Source organism: Scyliorhinus canicula, chromosome 14 (assembly GCF_902713615.1).
Source record: "Scyliorhinus canicula chromosome 14, sScyCan1.1, whole genome shotgun sequence".
In the NCBI taxonomy this organism is placed as follows: domain Eukaryota; kingdom Metazoa; phylum Chordata; class Chondrichthyes; order Carcharhiniformes; family Scyliorhinidae; genus Scyliorhinus; species Scyliorhinus canicula.
The window spans coordinates 1,016,293-1,038,890 of record NC_052159.1 but is presented as its reverse complement, the minus strand read 5'-3'; the positions used below and the strand labels follow the sequence as shown (position 1 = coordinate 1,038,890).

The window sequence follows — 22,598 nt, the reverse complement described above, 5'->3', positions numbered from 1 at the left end:
GATAGAAACTGTCCCATTGGGCAGACGCAGCATGGGTTCGTAAAGGGCAGGTCATGCCTAACTAATTTAGTGGAATTTTTTGAGGACATTACCAGTGCAGTAGATAATGGGGAGCCGATGGATGTGGTATATCTGGATTTACAGAAAGCCTTTGACAAGGTGCCACATAAAGGTTGCTGCATAAGATAAAGATGCATGGCATTAAGGGTAAAGTAGTAGCATGGATAGAGGATTGGTTAATTAATAGAAAGCAAAGAGTGGGGATTCATGGGTGTTTCTCTGGTTGGCAATCAGTAGCTAGTGGTGTCCCTCAGGGATCCGTGTTGGGCCCACAATTGTTCACAATTTATATAGATGATTTGGAGTTGGGGACCAAGGGCAATGTGTCCAAGTTTGCAGATGACACTAAGATGAGTGGTAAAGCGAAAAGTGCAGAGGATACTGGAAGTCTGCAGAGGGATTTGGATAGGTTAAGTGAATGGGCTGGGATCTGGCAGATGGAATACAATGTTGACAAATGTGAGGTTATCCATTTTGGTAGGAATAACAGCAAACGGGATTATTATTTAAACGATAAAATATTGAAACATGCCGCTGTTCAGAGAGACTTGGGTGTGCTAGTGCATGAGTCACAGAAGGTTGGTTTACAGGTGCAACAGGTGATTAAGAAGGCAAATGGAATTTTGTCCTTCATTGCTAGAGGGATGGAGTTAAAGACTAGGGAGGTTATGTTGCAATTGTATAAGGTGTTAGTGCGGCCACACCTGGAGTATTGTGTTCAGTTTTGGACTCCTTACTTGAGAAAGGATGTACTGGCGCTGGAGGGTGTGCAGAGGAGATTCACTAGGTTAATCCCAGAGCTGAAGGGGTTGGATTATGAGGAGAGGTTGAGTAGACTGGGACTGTACTCGTTGGAATTTAGAAGGATGAGGGGGGATCTTATAGAAACATTTAAAATTATGAAGGGAATAGATAGGATAGATGCAGGCAGGTTGTTTCCACTGGCGGGTGACAGCAGAACTAGGGGACATAGCCTCAAAATAAGGGGAAGTAGTTTTAGGACTGAGTTTAGGAGGAACTTCTTCACCCAAAAGGTTGTGAATCTATGGAATTCCTTGCCCAGTGAAGCAGTTGAGGCTCCTTCATTACATGTTTTTAAGGTAAAGATAGATAGTTTTTTGAAGAATAAAGGGATTAAGGGTGATGGTGTTCGGGCCGGAAAGTGGAGCTGAGTCCACAAAAGATCAGCCATGATCTCATTGAATGGCGGAGCAGGCTCGAGGGGCCAGATGGCCTACTCCTGCTCCAAGTTCTTATGTTCTTATGTTCTCCCACATCCCCATGTACACTCTCCCCTATCACTGACTCTACCCACCCATTCACTCCCCTCCCACATCCCCATGTACACTCTCCCCTATCACTGACTCTACCCACCCATTCACTCCCCTCCCACACCCCCATGTACACTCTCCCCTATCACTGACTCTACCCACCCATTCACTCCCCTCCCACAGCCCCATGTACACTCTCCCCTATCACTGACTCTACCCACCCATTCACTCCCCTCCCACACCCCCATATACACTCTCCCCTATCACTGACTCTACCCCCATTCACTCCCCTCCCACATCCCCATGTACACTCTCCCCGATCACTGACTCTACCCCCATTCACTCCCCTCCCACACCCCCATATACACTCTCCCCTATCACTGACTCTACCCACCCATTCACTCCCCTCCCACATCCCCATGTACACTCTCCCCTATCACTGACTCTACCCCCATTCACTCCCCTCCCACACCCCCATGTACACTCTCCCCTATCACTGACTCTACCCACCCATTCACTCCCCTCCCACACCCCTATGTACACTCTCCCCTATCACTGACTACCCACCCATTCACTCCCCTCCCACATCCTCATGTACACTCTCCCCTATCACTGACTCTACCCACCCATTCACTCCCCTCCCACATCCCCATGTACACTCTCCCCTATCACTGACTCTACCCACCCATTCACTCCCCTCCCACATCCTCATGTACACTCTCCCCTATCACTGACTCTACCCACCCATTCACTCCCCTCCCACAGCCCCATATACACTCTCCCCTATCACTGCCTCTACCCCCATTCACTCCCCTCCCACATCCCCATATACACTCCCCCCTATCACTGACTCTACCCACCCATTCACTCCCCTCCCACATCCCCATGTACACTCTCCCCTATCACTGACTCTACCCCCATTCACTCTCCCACATCCCCATGTACACTCTCCCCATCACTGACTCTACCCACCCATTCGCTCCCCTCCCACACCCCCATGTACACTCTCCCCTATCACTGACTCTACCCACCCATTCGCTCCCCTCCCACATCACCATGTACACTCTCCCCTATCACTGACTCTACCCCCATTCACTCCCCTCCCACATCCCCATGTATACTCTCCCCATCACTGACTCTCACCCATTCACTCCCCTCCCACATCCCCATGTACACTCTCCCCTGTCACTGACTCTACCCCATTCACTCCCCTCCCACATCCCCATGTACACTCTCCCCTATCACTGACTCTGCCCCCCCATTCACTCCCCTCCCACATCCCCATGTACACTCCCCTCTCACTGACTCTACCCACCCATTCACTCCCCGCCCACATTCCCATGTACACTCTCCCCTATCACTGACTCTACCCACCCATTCACTCCCCTCCCACACCCCCATGTACACTCTCCCCTATCACTGACTCTACCCATCCATTCACTCCCCTCCCACATCCCCATGTACACTCTCCCCTATCACTGACTCTACCCCATTCACTCTCCCACATCCCCATGTACACTCTCCCCTATCACTGACTCTCACCCCCATTCACTCCCCTCCCACACCCCCATGTACACTCTCCCCTATCACTGACTCTCACCCATTCATTCCCCTCCCACACCCCCATGTACATTCTCCCCTATCACTGACTCTACCCCCATTCACTCTCCCACATCCCCATGTACACTCTCCCCTATCACTGACTCTACCCACCCATTCGCTCCCCTCCCACCCCCATGGACACTCTCCCCATCACTGACTCTACCCACCCATTCGCTCCCCTCCCACATCCCCATGTACACTCTCCCCTATCACTGACTCTACCCCCATTCACTCCTCTCCCACATCCCCATGTACACTCTCCCCTATCACTGACTCTACCCACCCATTCACTCCCCTCCCACACCCCCATGTACACTCTCCCCTATCACTGACTCTACCCACCCATTCACTCCCCTCCCACACCCCCATGTACACTCCCCTCTCACTGACTCTACCCACCCATTCACTCCCCTCCCACATCCCCATGTACACTCTCCCCCATCATTGGGGTCGGGTCCAGAGGTGTGGGTGGCATGGGAAAGGTGGGCAGGTCTAGCCTGGTGGGGGTTTGGAGGAGTGGCTGGCACAGCCCTGGGTGGAGCGTGCAGTCTTGTTGGGCAGTGTGAGAGTGGGGCGGTGTGGTCAAGTCGAACTTGGGATTACGAGCTTGCGTTGACGTGGCCAGTGGGGGAGTCTGCAGTGATCGGGTGTGGTCTGGGGTTTGGTTAAGCTTTGTCAGGGGTTAAGTTGAAGCAGGCAGGTGGAGGTTAGGTCAGGCTGGGGCGGTAGGGGGGTGGAGGCTGGGTGGGTGTCATGTGGTGGGGACTGGTGGGTAAGAAGGCAGAAGGAAGGGGTTAGTGTGAGGAATTCCATGGGCGTGTCTGGAGAGTTGTCTGGGTGAGATAGTGAGGAACGTTGCATGGGGAGATGGAGATGAATTGGAAGTCCCGGGGGGGTGGTGGAGGGGGACATCACTGGTGTTGCGATCCTGTTATAGTCACCCAGAAACTAGAAGTGTCTTTATTTCTGCCATTCTCTTCTGGGTTAACTCTTACTATAGGATAGTCGGAAATGCCTGAACTTTCCAATGTACATTGTATTTTCAGATTGGCGTCAAGGGGGTAGATTAAAAGAGTGTCCTGAATGAGGAACGTGAGGTAGGGAGGCAGAGGGGTGTTGGGAGGGATTTCCAGAGCTCAGGACCCAGGCTGTGAAAGGCACACATGAAATTGGGGGAAGCGATTAAAATCAAGGATGTTCATGATACCAAACAAGGTGGAAAGGAAAGCTGTGGGGAGGACACAAAGAGGCTGCAGACAAGATAGTGGGCAACAAGATAACAAGTGGTGTATAATGTCGGGAATGTCAAGTTATTCACTTTGGTTGTATGAATAGAAAAGCAGAATATTTTTTACAAGGTATCAAACTTGGTGGTGATCTTTCAGGAATCACTGGAGACAGGAAGGGTCGCAGAGGACTGGAAGATGGCCACTGTTTAAGAAGGGAGGGAGGCAGAAGACAGGAAATTATAGGCCGGTTAGACTGACTTTGGTCATTGGTAAGAATTTAGAGTCTCTTATTAAAGATGAAATTGCTGGGTACTTGGAAGTGCATGGTAAAATAGGACTGAGTCAGCACGGCTTTGTCAAGGGGAGGTCATGCCTGGAAGATCCATTCGAATTCTTTGAGAAGTTAACGAGGAAATTAGACAAAGGAGAACCAGTGGGCATGGTCTATTTGGATTTCCAGAAGGCCGTTGACAAGGTGCCGTGCAGGAGGCTGCTAAATAAGATAAGACCCCATGTATTCGGGACAAGGTACCAGCATGGTTAGAGGATTGGCTGACTGGCAGAAGGCAGAGAGTGGGGATAAAGGTTTTTTTTTCAGGATGGCAGCCGGTGACTAGTGGTGTGCCTTAGGGGTCGGTGTTGGGACCACAACTATTAGGAGCAGGAGTAGGCCATCTGGCCCCTCGAGCCTGCTCCGCCATTCAATGAGATCATGGCTGATCTTTTGTGGACTCAGCTCCACTTTCCGGCCCGAACACCATAACCCTCAATCTCTTTTTTTTCAAAAAAACTATCTATCTTTACCTTAAAAACATTTAATGAAGGAGCCTCAACTGCTTCACTGGGCAAGGAATTCCATAGATTCACAACCCTTTGGGTGAAGAAGTTCCTCCTAAACTCAGTCCTAAATCTACTTCCCCTTATTTTGAGGCTATGCCCCCTAGTTCTGCTTTCACCCGCCAGTGGAAACAACCTGCCCGCATCTATCCTATCTATTCCCTTCATAATTTTATATGTTTCGATAAGATACCCCCTCATCCTTCTAAATTCCAACGAGTACAGTCCCAGTCTACTCAACCTCTCCTCGTAATCCAACCCCTTCAGCTCTGGGATTAACCTAGTGAATCTCCTCTGCACACCCTCCAGTGCCAGTACGTCCTTTCTCAAGTAAGGAGACCAAAACTGAACACAATACTCCAGGTGTGGCCTCACTAACACCTTATACAATTGCACCATAACCTCCCTAGTCTTAAACTCCATCCCTCTAGCAATGAAGGACAAAATTCCATTTGCCTTCTTAATCACCTGTTGCACCTGTAAACCAACTTTCTGTGACTCATGCACTAGCACACCCAGGTCTCTCTGCACAGCAGCATGCTTTGATATTTTATTGTTTAAATAATAATCCCGTTTGCTGTTATTCCTACCAAAATGGATAACCTCACATTTGTCAACATTGTATTCCATTTGCCAGACCCTAGCCCATTCACTTAACCTATCCAAATCCCTCTGCAGACTTCCAGTATCCTCTGCACTTTTCACTTTACCACTCATCTTAGTGTCGTCTGCAAACTTGGACACATTGCCCTTGGTCCCCAACTCCAAATCATCTATGTAAATTGTGAACAATTGTGGGCCAAACACGGATCCCTGAGGGACATTCACAATATACATTAATGATCCAGAAGAAGGAACTGAAGACACTTTTGCTAAGTTTGCAGATGATACAAAGATATGTAGGAAAGGGTAGGAGAGTGGACAAAGAAGTGGTAGATGGAATACAATGTGGAACAGTGTGAGGTTATGCACTTTGGTAGGAAGAAAAGAGGCATAAACTATTTTATGATTGGGAAAAGGGGCTTAGGAATCCTAGTTCAGGATTCTCCCAAGGTTAACGTGCAGATTCAGTCGGCAGTCAGGAAGGCAAATGCAATGTTAGCATTCATGTCGAGAGGGCTCGAATATAAGAGCAGGGATGTACTTCTGAGGGTGTATAAGGCTCTGGTCAGACCCCATTTGGAGTATTGTGAGCAGTTTTGGTCCCCATATCGAAGGAAGAATGTGCTGACCTTGGACAGGGTCCTGAGTAGGTTCACAAGCATGATCCCCAGAATGAAGTATTTGTCATAGGAAGAGTGGTTGAGGACTCTGGGTTTGTACTTCACAGAGTTTAGAAGGATGAGGGGGGTTCTTACAGAATACTGAGAGGCCTGGATAGAATGGATGTGGAAAAAATGTTTCCACTGGGAGGAGAAACTAGAACGCGAGGGCACAGCCTCAAACTGAAGGGACGATCCTTTCAAACAGAGATAAGGAGGAAGTTCTTCAGCCAGAGGGTGGTGAATCTGTGGAACTCTTTGCCGCAGAAGGCTGTGGAGGCCAAATCACCGAGTGTCTTTAAGACAGAGATAGATAGGTTCTTGGTCAATAAGGAGATCAGGGGTTATGGGGAGAAGGCAGGAGAATGGGGATGAAAAACCCATCAGCGATGATTGAATGGCGGAGCAGACTTGATTGGCTGAATGGCCTAATTATGTTCCTGTATCTTATCTTATGGTTTTGTAAGTGTCAATGTCATAAAACATAGAACAGTACAGCACAGAACAGGCCCTTCGGCCCTCGATGTTGTGCAGAACAATGATCACCCCACTCAAACCCACGTATCCACCCTATACCCATAACCCAACAACCCCCCCCCTCCTTAACCTTACTTTTTAGGACACTACGGGCAATTTAGCATGGCCAATCCACCTAACCCGCACATCTTTGGACAATGTTCAAAAAGACTTGAGTGCATTTGCACAAGGAGCGCAGGAAGGTGCGACAAGCAATTCAGAGGACAAATGGCATTTGTGAGGGGATTGAAGAACAGATATAAAATCTTGCTAGAGTTGTACAGGGTTTTGTTGAGACCACATCTGGAGTATTTTGAGCAGTTTTAGTCTCCACGTTTAAGAAATGATAAACTTGCCTTGGACTCTTAACACCGAAGGCTCACTGGCTGGGATGAGGGAGTTGGCCTATTAAGAGTGATTAATTGGGTTCTCTGGAGTTCAGGAGAATGAGGTGTGATCTATCTCATTGAAACATATCGGATTCTGAGAGGGCTTGATAGGGTGGAGGCTGAGAGGATATTTCCCCTGGTCTGGGAATCGGAAACACAGGGAGCCCTGTCTCGGGATTAGGGACCGATCAGTTAGAACTGAGACAAGGAGAAATTTATTCACTCAGACGGTAGTGAATCTTTGGGATTCTCAATCCCAGAGGATTGTGGATATTTGGAATTCTCAATTAAAATAGAAGATTCTCACAGACATCTGCAGACGTGTGTGCGTGGGTTTCCTCCGGGTGCTCCGGTTTCCTCCCACAGTCCAAAGATGTGCGGGTTAGGTGGATTGGCCATGCTAAATTGCCCGTAGTGTCCTAAAAAGTAAGGTTAAGGGCGGGGTTGTTGGGTTACGGGTATAGGGTGGATACGTGGGTTTGAGTAGGGTGATCATGGCTCAGCACAACATCGAGGGCCGAAGGGCCTGTTCTGTGCTGTACTGTTCTATGTTCTATGTGCCATAGAGAGCATCCTATCCGGCTGCATCACAGCCTGGTATGGCAACTGCTCGGCCCAAGATCGCAAGAAGCAACAAAGTGTGTTGAACTCAGCCCAATGCATCACACAAACTTGCCACCCTCCCATTGATTCTGTCTACACCTCCCGCTGCCTCAGGAAGGCAGACAGCATTATCAGAGACCCCTCCCACCCAGGCATTGCCTTCTTCCAGACCCTTCCATCAGGCAGAAGGTACAGAAGTCTGAAGACCCGCACATCCAGACATAGGAACAGCTTCTTCCCCACAGCTACAGGACTCCTCAACGACTCCCTCTCGGACTGATCTGTTCCCTGTAAGAACACTATTCACGACGCCCTATGCTGCTCTTGCTCATGTATTTGCTTTGTTTGGCCCCTTGTTCCGCACTGTAACCAATCACTGTTTGTCGATGCACCATTTGTCAATGTTCTCTGTTGATTATTCTTTTTGTCTACTATGTACGTACTGTGTACATTCCCTCGGACACAGAAAAATACTTTTCACTGTACTTCGGTACATGTGACAATAAATCAAATCAAATCAAAATCAGATCAGATCAGCTCTGATTGTATTGAATGATGGAGCAGGCTCAATGGGCCGTGTATTCTACTTCTGCACTCTCTTGTTGTTATGTTACACATTTGAGGGTTGTGAGATTGGCAATTACACCCACCCAGTATTCTCTAATTCTGGTTATTTGAAAGGCTCATACCTGCAACACATCTCGAACAAAGTTGCTGACCTGGTCTTGGGCCAGGGTGATGAGATTCTGCATCATCATATGACTGACCAGAGCTCCTAAACGCCCCAGGTTCTGAGTCACCTGCCTGGCCTCTTGCAGCTGTTTCTCGGCCACCTCCTGATGCACTCGCTGGACATGCACTGGTTCCTTCACAAAGTTGCCAATTATTAGCTCTAACTGTGCCACACAGTCTTGAATCATTTTGTAGCTGTCCTCACGCACCTGCATCGCCAACAAGAACTCAATGAATCAGACATTCAGAGTGTGGTAGACAGGGCTACATCAAGATATCAGGAAATCAGACAGTCTAGGATAAGAAGCAGCATCATATTTAAACTGTCTGGATGGAGCGCAGATAGAAGGAGATAAGAACAGAGATTGTCCATTATGAAATGTTGGGAGTGTCCACGAGTATTCCAAATGAGGGAACGTTGGCAGTAGTCAATAATTTTTAAGAGTGTTAAACACTGATTCAAGTCTGTTAGAAAGAGTTGAAAACTGTTAGAATTGTGATTAATTGTTAAATATTTCAAATGCACGAGAGAGGCTAATGCTGAAATAAGGAAGATACATAGATACATAGCAGATAGGAGCAGGAAGAGGCCTTTTGGCCCTTCGAGCCTGCTCCACCATTCATCAGGATCATGGCTGATCATCCAACTCAATAGCCTAATCCTGCTTTCTCCCCATAGCCTTTGATCCCATTCTCCCCAAGTGCTATATCTAACTGCGTCTTGAAAGCATACAATGTTCCAGCCTCAACTACTTCCTGTGGTAATGAATTCCACAGGCTGACCGCTCTCTGGGTGAAGAAATGTCTCCTCACCCTGAATCCGCAGACTGTGACCCCCTAATTCTGGACAGCCAACCATCAGGAACATCAAGGTGGAGAGGAAGCATGACAAGCTTTGCTAAAACAAATAAAAACAAACAATAAAATGTTCTTCAAACATATTAATGGTAAATGATTAGTGCGGATAGAGTGGGCCCATAAGGGACAAGCAGGGTAAACTGCTCACTGAAGTGGAGGGTATGGCAGTGGTATTAAATGAGTACTTTACTTCTGTCTTTACCAAAATTGAAGATGGTGACAATGGCAGCAACTGAGCAGTTTAGTGATAGATAAAGAAAAGGTGCTCAGTATGCTGGGAGCACTCCAAGTAGAGAAGTCTGCAGGCCCAGATGGGATGCATCCTAGATTGCTGAGAGACAATAAACGCAAGGAAGTGATACTACAACTCTACAAATCATTGGTCAGACCACATTTGGAATATTGAACATAAGAACTAGGAGCAGGAGTCGGCCATCTGGCCCTTCGAGCCTGCTCCACCATTCAATGAGATCATGGCTGATCTTTTGTGGACTCAGCTCCACTTACCGCCCGCTCACCATATCCCTTAATTCCTTTTATGCTCAAATATCTTAAAAAAACATTCTCCCCATGTTTGCGTGGGTTTCGCCCCCACAACGCAAAGATATGCAGGGTAGTGGATTGGCCATTCTAAATGGCCCCATAATTGGAAAAAATGAATAGGGTACTCTAAATTTTGAAAAAAAAATCTTTAAAATATTTCACTAGGTAGCCTCAACTGCTTCACTGGGCAGGGAATTCTACAGATTCACAACCGTTTGGGTGAAGAAGTTCTTACCTCAACTCAGCCTAAATCTGCTCTCCCTTATTTCGAGGCTATGCCCCCTAGTTCTAGTTTCACCCGCCAGTGGAAACAACCTCCCTGCTTCTATCCTATCTATTCCCTTCATAATTTTATATGTTTCTGTAAGTTCCCCCCTCATTCTTCTAAATTCCAATAAGTATAGTCCCAGCCTACTCAGTCTCTTCTCATAAGCCAATCCTCTCAACTCCGGACTCAACCTAGTGAATCTCTTCCGCACCCCCTCCAGTGTCAGTACCTCCTTTCTCAAAGCAGCATGGTAGCATAGTGGTTAGCACAATTGCTTCACAGCTCCAGGGTCCCAGGTTCGATTCCGGCTTGGGTCACTGTCTGTGCGGAGTCTGCACATCCTCCCCGTGTGTGCGTGGGTTTCCTCCGGGTGCTCCGGTTTCCTCCCACAGTCCAAAGATGTGCAGGTTAGGTGGACTGGCCATGATAAATTGCCCTTAGTGTCCAAAATTGCCCTTCGTGTTGGTGGGTTGCTGGGTTATGGGGATAGGCGTATTCTTTTCAAGAGCCAGTGCAGACTCAATGGGCTGAATGGCCTCCTTCTGCACTGTAAAATCTATGATTCAAGTAAGGAGAACAAAACTGTACACAGTACTCCAGGTGTGGCCTCACCAGCACCCTATACAGCTGCAACATAACCTCCCTGCTTTTAAACTCCATCCCTCTAGCAATGAAGGACAACATTCCATTTGCCTTATTAATTACCTGCTGCATCTGCAAACCAACTTTTTGAGATTCATGCACAAGGACACCCAGGTCTCTCTGCACAGCAGCATGCTGCAATTTTTTACCATTTAAATAATAGTCCATTTTGCTGTTATTCCTACCAAAATGGATGACCTCACATTTATCAACATTGAACTCCATCTGCCAGACCCTTGCCCACTCACTCAAACTATCTATATCCCTCTGCAGACTTCCAGTATCCTCTGCACACTTGGCTCGACCACTCATCTTAGTGTCATCTGCAAACTTTGACACTTGATCCCCAACTCCAGATCATCTATGTAAATTGTAAATAATTGTGGTCCCAACACTATTCCTGAGGCACATCACTAGCCACTGATCGCCAACCAGAAAAAGACCCACTTATCTCCACTCTTTGTTTTCTGTCAGTTAACCGATCCTATCCATGATTATACATTACCCATAATGCTATGCACCTTTATCTTATGCAGCAGCCTTTTGTGTGGCACCTTGTCGAATGCCTTCTGGAAATCCAGATACATCACATCCACTGATTCCCTGTTGTCCATGGACTCATAACATCCTCAAAGAATTCCACAAAATTAGTTAAACATGACCTGCCTTTCATGAACCCATGCTGCGCCTTCCCAATGGGACAATGGGCGCAATTCTCTCCCCCCCCACGCCGGGTGGGATAATCACGGGGGCGCCGGGTGAGTCCCGCCACGCGGCCCCGGCACCCGCACACGATTCTCCCAAACCCCCCCCAAACCGGCGTGCCGAGATTTAGGCTGGCCGCTCGGAGAATCGCCGCTCGCCGTTTGTAGATGGGCGAGCGGCGATTCTCGCACCCGGATGAGCCGAGCGGCCTGCCCAGTACGACGGGTTCACGCCGACGCCGACCACACCTGGTCTCTGCCGGCGTGAACAGCGCGGGAACGCTGCGGGGGCGGCCTGGGGGGGTGGGGGGGGAATCGAGCACCGGGCGGGGCGCTCAAAAGGGGTCTGGCCCACGATCGGTGCCCACCAATCATGGGCCAGCCTCTCCGAAGGACGCACTCCTTTCCTCCGTTACCCCGCAAGATCAGTCCTCCATTTCTTGCTGGGCGCCCGCGGGAAGGACGGCAACTGCGCATGTGCAATTTACATGGCGCCAAGGCCCGGCGCACATAAATAACGCAGCGCCACTCCTAGCCTCCCGGGGGTGGGAGAATAGGGGGCGAGGAGTGGCCTCCGACGCCGAAGTGAAACACTCCGGTTTTCACTCCGGCATCGGCACTTTGTCTCCCGTTGGGAGAATCCCGCCAATATCTATCCAGATTGTGTTCAGTTTTGGGCACCTTATTTATGGAAGCATATTAAAGCCCTGCAGAGAGTGCAGAGGATATTTACTAGAATGATACAGGGATGAGGAATTTTAGATACAAGGAAAGATTGGAGAACCGTTGCCGATTGTCGCAAAAAAAACCATCTGGTTCACTAATGTCCTTTAGGGAAAGAAATCTGTTGTCCTTACTCGGTCTGGCCTACATGTGACTCCAGATCCACAGCAATGTGGTTGACTCTTAAATGCTCTCAGTATGGGAAATAAATGCTGACCCAGCCAGCAACGCCCACATCTCATGAAAAAAAAAATTAAATTGGACTTGTTCTCCTTGGAGCAGAGACGATTAAGAGGCGACCTTATTGAGGTTTCAAAATTATTACCAATTGTGACAGGGTAAAAAAGAATATTCTGTTTCCACTAGTTGGTATGTCAGTGACCATTTGAAGATGGTCAGCAAGAGAGCTGGGAGTGAGATGAGGAGAAGCTTCTTTACTCAGAGAGTTGTTGTGGTTTGGAATCCGCTGCCTGTGAGAGTGGTGGACGTGGATTCCATAGGAGGTTTCAAAAGAGAGCTGGAGATATATTTGAAAGTGATGAATTTAGGACTAAGGAGATAGGGCAGGGAATGGGACTAGCTTGGTTGCTCTTTCGGGATCCGGTACAGAAATGATGGCTCAAATGGCCTCCTTCTGTACTGTAAAATTCTATGCATTTATGATATATTATGGGTGCGATTCTCCCAAAAGGGAACAAAGTCCCCCATCGAGCGTTCGCAATGCCGTGAAACGCATGGCTATTCAACATGAAGGAGTCAAAGAACAAAGAACAAAGAAAATTACAGCACAGGAACAGGCCGTTCGGCCCTACCAGCTTTCGCCGATCCAGATGCTTTATCTAAACCTGTCGCCTATTTTCCAAGGTCTACTTCCCTCTGTTCCCGCCCATTCATATACCTGTCTAGATGCCTCTTAAATGATGCTATTGTGCCCGCCTCTACCACCTCCAATGGTAAAGCGTTCCAGGCACCCACCACCCTCTGCGTAAAAAACTTTCCACGCACATCTCCCTTAAACTTTCCCCCTCTCACCTTGAAATCGTGACCCCTTGTAACTGACACCCCCACTCTTGGGAAAAGCTTGTTGCTATCCACCCTGTCCATACCTCTCATACTTTTGTAGACCTCAATCAGGTCCCCCCTCAACCTCCGTCTTTCCAACGAAAACAATCCTAATCTACTCAACTTTTCTTCATAGCTAGCACCCTCCATACCAGGCAACATCCTGGTGAACCTCCTCTGCACCCTCTCCAAAGCATCCACATCCTTCTGGTAATGTGGCGACCAGAACTGCACGCAGTATTCCAAATGTGGCCTAACCAAAGTCCTATACAACTGTAACATGACCTGCCGACTCTTGTACTCAATACCCTGTCCGATGAAGGCAAGCATGCTGTATGCCTTCTTGACCACTCTATCAACCTGCGTTGCCACCTTCAGGGTACAATGGACCTGAACTCCCAGATCTCTCTGTACATCAATTTTCCCCAGGACCCTTCCATTGACCATATAGTCCGCTCTTGAATTAGATCTTCCAAAATGCATCATCTCGCATTTGCCTGGATTGAACTCCATCTGCCATTTCTCTGCCCAACTCTCCAATCTATCTATATTTTGCTGTATTCTCTGACAGTCGTCCTCGCTATCTGCAACTCCACCAATCTTAGTATCATCTGCAAACTTGCTAATCAGACCACCGATACCTTCCTCCAGGTCATTTATGTATATCACAAACAACAGTGGTCCGAGCACGGATCCCTGTGGAACACTACGAGTCACCCTTCTCCATTTTGAGACACTCCCTTCCACCACTACTCTCTGTATCCTGTTGCCCAGCCAGTTCTTTATCCATCTAGCTAGTACACCCTGAACCCCATACAACTTCACTTTTTCCATCAACCTGCCATGGGAAACCTTATCAAACGCCTTACTAAAGTCCATGTATATGACATCTACAGCCCTTCCCTCATCAATTAACTTTGTCACTTCCTCAAAGAATTCTATTAGGTTTGTAAGACATGACCTTCCCTGCACAAAACCATGCTGCCTATCACTTATAACATAGAATTTACAGTGCAGAAGGAGGCCATTCGGCCCATCGAGTCTGCACCGGCTCTTGGAAAGAGCATCCTACCCAAGGTCAACACCTCCACCCTATCCGCATAACCCAGTAACCCCACCCAACACTAAGGGCAATTTTGGACACGAAGGGCAATTTAGCATGGCCAATCCACCTAACCTGCACATCTTTGGACTGTGGGAGGAAACCGGAGTACCCGGAGGAAACCCACGCACACACGGGGAGGTTGTGCAGACTCCGCACAGGCAGTGACCCAAGCCGGAATCGAACCTGGGACCCTGGAGCTGTGAAGCGATTGTGCTATCCACAATGCTACCGTGCTGCGAAAATAAGTCTATTTTCTTCCAGGTGTGAATAGATCCTATCCCTCAGTATCTTCTCCAACAGTTTTCCTACCACTGACGTCAAGCTCACAGGTCTATAATTCCCTGGATTATCCCTGCTACCCTTCTTAAACAAAGGGACAACATTAGCAATTCTCCAGTCCTCCAGGACCTCACCCGTGCTCAAGGATGCTGCAAAGATGTCTGTTAAGGCCCCAGCTATTTCAACCCTCGCTTCCCTCAGTAACCTGGGATAGATCCCATCCGGTCCTGGGAAATTGTCCACCGTAATGTCTTTTAGAATACCCAAAACTTCCCCCTTCCGTATGACAACTTGACCGAGAGTATTTAAACATCCATCCCTAGCCTCACCATCCGTCTTGTCCCTCTCCTTTGTGAATACCGATGTAAAGTACTCATTAAGAATCTAACCCATTTCCTCTAGTCCACGCATAAATTCCCTCTTTTGTCTTTGAGAGGGCCAATCCTTTCTCTAGTTACCCTCTTGCTCCTTACATACGAATAAAAGGCTTTGGGATTTTCCTTAACCCTGTTAGCCAAAGATATTTCATGACCCCTTTTAGCCCTCTTTATTGCGCGTTTGAGATTCGTCCTACTTTCCCGATATTCCTCCAAAGCTTCATCAGTTTTGAGTTGCCTCGATCCTATGTATGCTTCCTTTCCTGCACTCTAATCAACCTTTCCTTAAAAGACTCCCACATTTCAAATGTGGATTTACCCTTAAACAGCTGCTCCCAATCCACATTCCCTAGATCCTGCCGACTTTTGTTACACTCTGCCTTTCCCCAATTTAGTACTCTTCCTTTCGGACCCCTCTTGTCCATGAGTATTATAAAACTTACGGAAGCTCAAAAACTTCCTACGAAAGGAGACAAGGACATACCCACAACCGCCACGACGGACACTACTGGAAGACCTACTGGACGCAAGTATCCTACAGAAAGGGAACTGTAGTGACATGTATGACCGACTGGTAGATAGGGACGACACCGTACTGGACGCAACAAGAAGGAAATGGGAGGACGACCTGGGGATGGAGATAGGGTGGGGACTCTGGAGCGAAGCACTGCATAGGGTCAACTCCACCTCCACGTGCGCAAGGCTCAGCCTGACGCAACTAAAAGTGGTACATAGAGCCCACTTAACGAGAAACCGTATGAGTAGGTTCTTCCCGGAGGTGGAGGACAAATGTGAGCGGTGCCAGAGAGGCCCGGCCAACCACGCCCACATGTTCTGGTCTTGCCCCAGACTTGTGGAGTACTGGACAGCCTTCTTCGAGGCTATGTCCAAAGTGGTGGGAGTGAGGGTGGAGCCATGCCCGATAGTGGCGGTCTTCGGGGTTTCAGAACAGCCAGATCTATTCCTGGGGAGGAGGGCGGACGCCCTTGCCTTTGCCTCCCTGATCGCCCGCCGTAGAATCCTGTTTGGCTGGCGGTCAGCAGCACCGCCCAGAGCTGCGGACTGGCTGTCCGACCTCTCGGAATCTCTCCAAATGGAGAAAATCAAATTTGCCATCCGAGGGTCGGACGACGGCTTCCACAGAACGTGGGAGCCATTCATGCAACTGTTCCGGGACCTATTTGTGGCCAATGTACAAGAGGAAGAATAGTCGGGGGAAGGTAGCGGGAGGGGGGGGGGCTACAGGTTCGGTACGGGGGTTCGATGGCTAGCTAAGGCCCAAAACCAAACTAAATAAACATGTTGAGGGGGGGGGGGGGGGGGGCGCAGTTACTACTACGAAGATGCTTACCTGTAAATATGTATGTTAATTTTTGCGTGTTTTTTTTTTCTCTCCTAACAATTTGTAATTTGTTCAATATAAAATATGAAAACTGAATAAAAACATTTATAAAAAAAAAAAATAAAAAAAATAAAACTTATGGAATTGCGATCGCTATTCCCAAAGTAATCACCGACTGAAACATCAACCACCTGGCCGGGATCATTCCCCAATACCAGGTCCAGTATGGCCCCTTCCCGAGTTGGACTATTTACATACTGCTCTAAAAAACTCTCCTGGATGCTCCTTACAAACTCTGCTCCATCTACGCCTCCAACACTACACAAATCCCATTCAATGTTGGGGAAGTTAAAATCTCCCATCACAACTACCCTATTGCTCCGACATTTTTCTATAATCTGTCTGCATATATTTGTACCTCTACTTCATGCTCGCTTTTGGGAGGCCTGTAAAGTCCCAACAATGTTACTGCATCCTTCCTATTTCTCAGCTCCACCCATATTGCCTCAGTGCTCGAATCCTCCATCGTGCCCTCCTTAATCACAGCTGTGATATCATCTCTGACGAATAATGCAACTCCTCCACCCCTTCTACCTCCCTCTCTATCCCTCCTGAAGCATCTATACCCTGGGATATTCAGTTGCCAGTCCTGCCCTTCCCTCAACCAAGTCTCAGTAACACCAATAACATCATATTCCCAGGTACTGATCCAAGCCCTAAGTTTATCTGCCTTACCTGCTACACTTCTCACATTAAAACAAATGCACCTCAGACCACCTGTCCCTTTGCGTTCATCATCTCTTCCCTGTCCACTCTTCCCCTTAGTCACATTGAGTTTATTGTCTCGTACCTTACTGGCTTTAGTTGCTGCTTCTTTACTGACCTCTAACTTCCTAATCTGGTTCCCATCCCCCTGCCACACATAGCCCCCTTTTGTACAGTGGGGAATTTCCGCTCGCCGGAACACCCCACTGTAGTGAGAGATTGGGATGCCATTTTTAGAAAATATTTTATTAAGGAATTTATAATTTTAACAAATGTAACCATCAGTTATCAACAAGAACAAAATAATATAACCGACCCCCCCCCCCCCTAGTAACACACCCCAGCCAACATGAATTACACAAACAGCACCTCCTTCACCAGCCCTCTTTCCACTGGTTTTCCTGAACTGACCCGACCCCCCCTTGCCTCCGGGTGACGCCATTTTTAAATGTCTTTCCGATCTCGGAAGCTCTCAAACCAATCCCGACTTCCACACCAGCCTGAACTAAATATGATAGGGTTTTTATAAATCCTTGGATGTCATACTTGTATAATAAACAGGCAGGCAGCGTGTCTGCGAAAGATGCAATTAAGATGCCGTAAAAATGAATAATCATTGATTATAACCATACTTATATCGGGCTCAAGGACTTTTGTTTATGGAAAGAAGGTTCCCTGCAATTTAGATAATTAAGGGGTTGGGTTTAGCCTTAGTAAGATGGACATAAAACAGTTAATGGAATAGAGATGATGTAATTAATGGGAGGAGCCGGGTCTGTTGTTAACTTTTAGTCTTTGATTGATTGATTTGTTTATTGTCACGTGTACCGAGGTACGGTGAAAAGTATTTTTCTGAGAGCAGCTCAACAGATCATTCAGTACATGGGAAGAAAAGGGAATTAAACAAAATTCAAGAAAATACATAATAGGGCAACACAAGATACTACATAAGCGTTGGCATCGGATGAAGCATACAGGGTGTAGTGTTAATGAGGTCAGTCAATAAGAGGGTCATTTAGGAGTCTGGTGACAGTGGGGAAGAAGCTATTTTTGAGTCTGTTCGTGCGTGTTCTCAGACTTCTGTATCTCCTGCCCAATGGAAGAAGTTGGAAGAGTGAGTAAGCCGGGTGGGAGGGATCCTTGATTATGCTGCCCGCTTTCCCCAGGAAGCGGGAGGTGTAGATGGAGTCCATGGATGGGAGGCAGGTTCGTGTGATGGACTGGGCGTTATTCATGACTCTCTGAAGTTCCTTGCGGTCCTGGGCCGAGCAGTTGCCATACCAGGCTGTGATGCAGCCCGATAGGATGCTGTCTATGGTGCATCTGTAAAAGTTGGTAAGGGTTAATGTGGACATGCTGAATTTCCTTAGTTTCCTGAGGAAGTATGGGCGCTGTTGTGCTTTCTTGATGATAGCGTCGATGTGAGTGGACCAGGACAGATTTTTGGTGATGTGCACCCCTAGGAATTTGAAACTGCTAACCATCTCCACCTTGGCCCCATTGATGCTGACAGGGGCGTGTACAGTACTTTGCTTCCTGAAGGCAATGACCAGCTCTTTAGTTTTGCTGGCATTGAGGGAGAGATTGTTGTCGTTACACCACTCCACCAGGTTCTCTATCTCCCTCCTGTATTCTGACTCGTCGTTATTCGAGATCCGGCCCACTATGGTCGTATCGTCAGCAAACCTGTAGATGGAGTTGGAACCAAGTTTTGCCACGCAGTCGTGTGTGTACAGGGAGTAGAGTAGAGGGCTAAGTACGCAGCCTTGCGGGGCCCTGGTATTGAGGACTATTGTGGAGGAGGTGTTGGTGTTCATTCTTACTGAATGTGGTCTGTTGGTCAGAAAATCGAGGATCCAGTTGCAGAGTGGCGAGCCAAGTCCTAGGTTTTGGAGCTTTGATATGAGCTTGGCTGGGATTATGGTGTTGAAGGCGGAGCTGTAGTCAATAAATAGGAGTCTGATGTAGGAGTCCTTGTTTTCGAGATGCTCTAGGGATGAGTGTAGGGCCAGGGAAATAGCGTCTGATGTGGACCGGTTGCGACGGTATGCGAATTGAAGTGGGTCAAGGTGTTCCGGGAGTATGGAGGTGATGCGCTTCATGATCAGCCTCTCGAAGCACTTCATTAGGGGCAGCAGGGTAGCATGGTGGTTAGCATAAATGTTTCACAGCTCCAGGGTCCCAGGTTCGATTCCCGGCTGGGTCACTGTCTGTGTGGAGTCTGCACGTCCTCCCCCTGTGTGCGTGGGTTTCCTCCGGGTGCTCCGGTTTCCTCCCACAGTCCAAAGAAGTGCGGGTTAGGTGGATTGGCCATGCTAAATTGCCCGTAGTGTCCTAAAAAAAGTAAGGTTAATGGGGGGGGGGGGGGCTCCCCGCGGGTTCTCTTTCAGGAAGGCCGATCTGACTTCGGAAGCTGTGATGGTGGGTATGGGTGAATTATGGGCTGCTGGGGCACTCGACAGTGGATTGTTGGTTACCTGCTCGAACCGAGCATAGAATGCATTAATTCATCGGGGAGGGGTGCGCTGCTGCCAGAGATACTGCTCGGCTTCGCTTTGTAGCCCATTATGTTGCTTAGTCCTTGCCACAACCGCCGAGTGTCTGTCCGTAACTCTAGCTTAGTTTGATATTCTCTCATGGCATCTCGGATGGCTTTGCGGAGGTCGTACCTGGATTTCTTGTATAGGACAGGGTCGTCTGCCTTGAACGCCTCAGATCTGTCCTTCAGTAGGGAGTCAATCTCACGGTTGAGCCATGGTTTCCGGTTGGGGAACGCACGTACTGCTTTCTTTGGCACGCAGTCGTCCACACATTTGCTGATGATCTCTGTGACGGTGGTGGCATACTCATTTAAGTTAGTCGCTAGGTTTTTAAATATGGACCAATCCACTGTCTCTAAGCAGTCACGTGAGAGCTCTTCTGTCTCCTCGGACCAGCACTGCACAACCTTCTTAGCTGGATTCTCCCGCTTGAGTTTCTGCTTGTAAGCCGGGAGAAGGAGCACAGTCTTATGGTCTGATTTCCCAAAGTGCGGTCGGGGGATGGAACGGTAGGTGCCCTTGATTTTTGAGTAGCAGTGGTCAAGAGTGTTGTCGCCCCTGGTGGGACAGGAGATGTGCTGGTGGAATTTGGCAGTACACTCTTGAGGTTGGCCATGTTGAAGTCTCCGGCCACGATGAACAAGGCTTCCGGGTGTTCTGTTTCGTAGTTGTTTTATGACTGTGTACAGTTCATCCAGCGCCTTCCTCACTTCTGCCTGGGGTGGGATGTAGACGGCTGTGATAATGGCTGAAGTGAACTCACGTGGAAGATAGTATGGGCGGCACTTTACGGTCAGGTATTCCAGGTCTGGGGAGCAGTAGGTCGCCAGGGTCGCCACATCCAAGCACCAGGAGGAGTTGATGAGGAGGCAAACCTCTCCACCCTTCGCTTTGCCTGAAGATGCCGTGCGGTCCGCCCAGTGAATAGAGAAGCCTTCAGGTTGTATGGCACAGAAAGAAAAAGACAGAAGGATCTCTGTCCTTTGCTCAAAGCAACTCTCTACACAGGTAACAAAAAGTATCTTGATGTTTGTTAACTTTATCTAAGAGTGGCTTTTGACTGTGGTTTTAGTGTGGTTACTCCTGTGTTAATAATAATGTTTGTTTTAAAATGAAAGATAGCTATTGGTCAGTGGAATGACCTCTGGAGACAAGTCTCCTTACCTCACAGATTAAAAAATGTTTTGGGGTTCTTTTTAGGGATCTTGAAAAATGTTGTGGTCTGGTCCGGGATCCTGACAAATGTCGGGATCTGGTCCGGGATTCTAACAAACGTTGGGGTCTACTCCAGGATCCTGACAAATGTCAGGATCTGGTCTGGGATCCTAACAAATGTCGGGATTTGGTCCGGGAATCCAAACAAATGTTGGGATCTGGTCCGGGATCCTAAGAAATGTTGGGATCTGATCCTGGATCCTAACAAATGTCAGGATGTGGTCTGGGATCTTAACAAAAGTTGGGATCTGGTCCAGGATCCTAACAAATGTTGGGATCTGGTCCGGGATCCTAACAAATGTCGGGATCTGGTCCAGGATCCTAACAAATGTCGGGATTTGGTCCGGGATCCTAACAAACGTCAGGACTTGGGCTGGAATTATAACAAATGTTGGGGTCTGGGCCGTCATCCTAACACAATCAAGATAATATCAGATAAGGTTCCACACTATATGCGAGTATTTGATATTAATAAAGTGCTAGATACTTTGCCATAGTTTTCAAAACTGGTTGCTGATGTCAGACTGCATTAGGGAGTAAAAGATGGAAAATGAGGCCTGAAACAGGCAAATCTATGGGTTATTACAAAATTAGGATGTTATTAGATTCAGAGAGAATATGTATGGGTGAATTAGTGAATGGTTACAGAATATCATCAGATAGGGAGATTGACAGAGTGCAGTGACCACATACACCGAAACTGAGGCTGAATAAGTGTTTATGCAGATTTCACGTGACTCCCTTGGGCTTCTGCCCCAATTAACACAGTAAGAAGTCTTACAACACCAGGTTAAAGTCCAACAGGTTTGTTTCAAACACAGGCTTTCGGAGCACTGCCCCTTCCTCAGGTGAATCATTCACCTGAGGAAGGAGCAGTGCTCCGAAAGCTAGTGTTTGAAACAAACCTGTTGGACTTTAACCTGGTGTTGTAAGACTTCTTACTGTGCTCACCCCAGTCCAACGCCGGCATCTCCACATCATGGCTACCAATTAACACAGCCCAAGATGGGGTATGTTTTATTCACCGCTCTCGACCTGTCCTGCCACCTTGAATGATTTGTGCACATTGTGTATCTTGAGTTGGCCTGTGATGTATTTTATTTTATTTCCTTTCTTTTCATGTACTTAATGATCTGTTGAGCTGCTTGCAGAAAAATACTTTTTACTGTACCTCGGTACACGTGACAATAAACAAAATCCAATCCAATCCAATCCACATCTGCATTTCAACAACTTACATTAAGAATTACTTTGTATCCTGACACTCAGCAATTGTCCACGCTGTAGTTGTCCATTTTGCTCCATGAGCTATAACTTTTCTCACAGGTCTGTGTGGCATTGTATAAAATACCTTTTGGAAGGACGTGTACACCACATCGACAGCGTTACCCTCATTATCTCTTTATGTTGCCTCATCTATAAACTCCAGAAAATTAATTTCATATGGTTTACCCTGATCAAATCGATGCTGACTTTCCACAATTAGTCTACATTTGATCAAATTATTCGCGATTTTGTCCTGTATTACTGTTTCCAAAAGGAAACTAATCACAAGATTGAACTGCCTGATTCACAGGATCACAGAATACTACAGTGCAGAAAAGGCCCTTCAGCCATCGAGTCTGCACTGTCACATGAAAGGCCCTCACCTGCCTACCTAATCCCATTTGTCAG

General features: G+C 47.8%; 1 protein-coding gene across 1 annotated transcript in view; it reads right to left on the bottom strand.

The window, feature by feature from the left end:
• The window catches only part of LOC119977765 (dynein heavy chain domain-containing protein 1-like), a 459,774-nt gene that overhangs the window by 366,319 nt on the left and 70,857 nt on the right, over positions 1–22,598 (bottom strand). Inside the window, exon 8 of the mRNA XM_038818968.1 lies at positions 8,459–8,710. Within this exon, the coding sequence (XP_038674896.1) occupies positions 8,459–8,710 (252 nt within the window). The remainder of the gene's footprint in view (positions 1–8,458; positions 8,711–22,598) is intronic.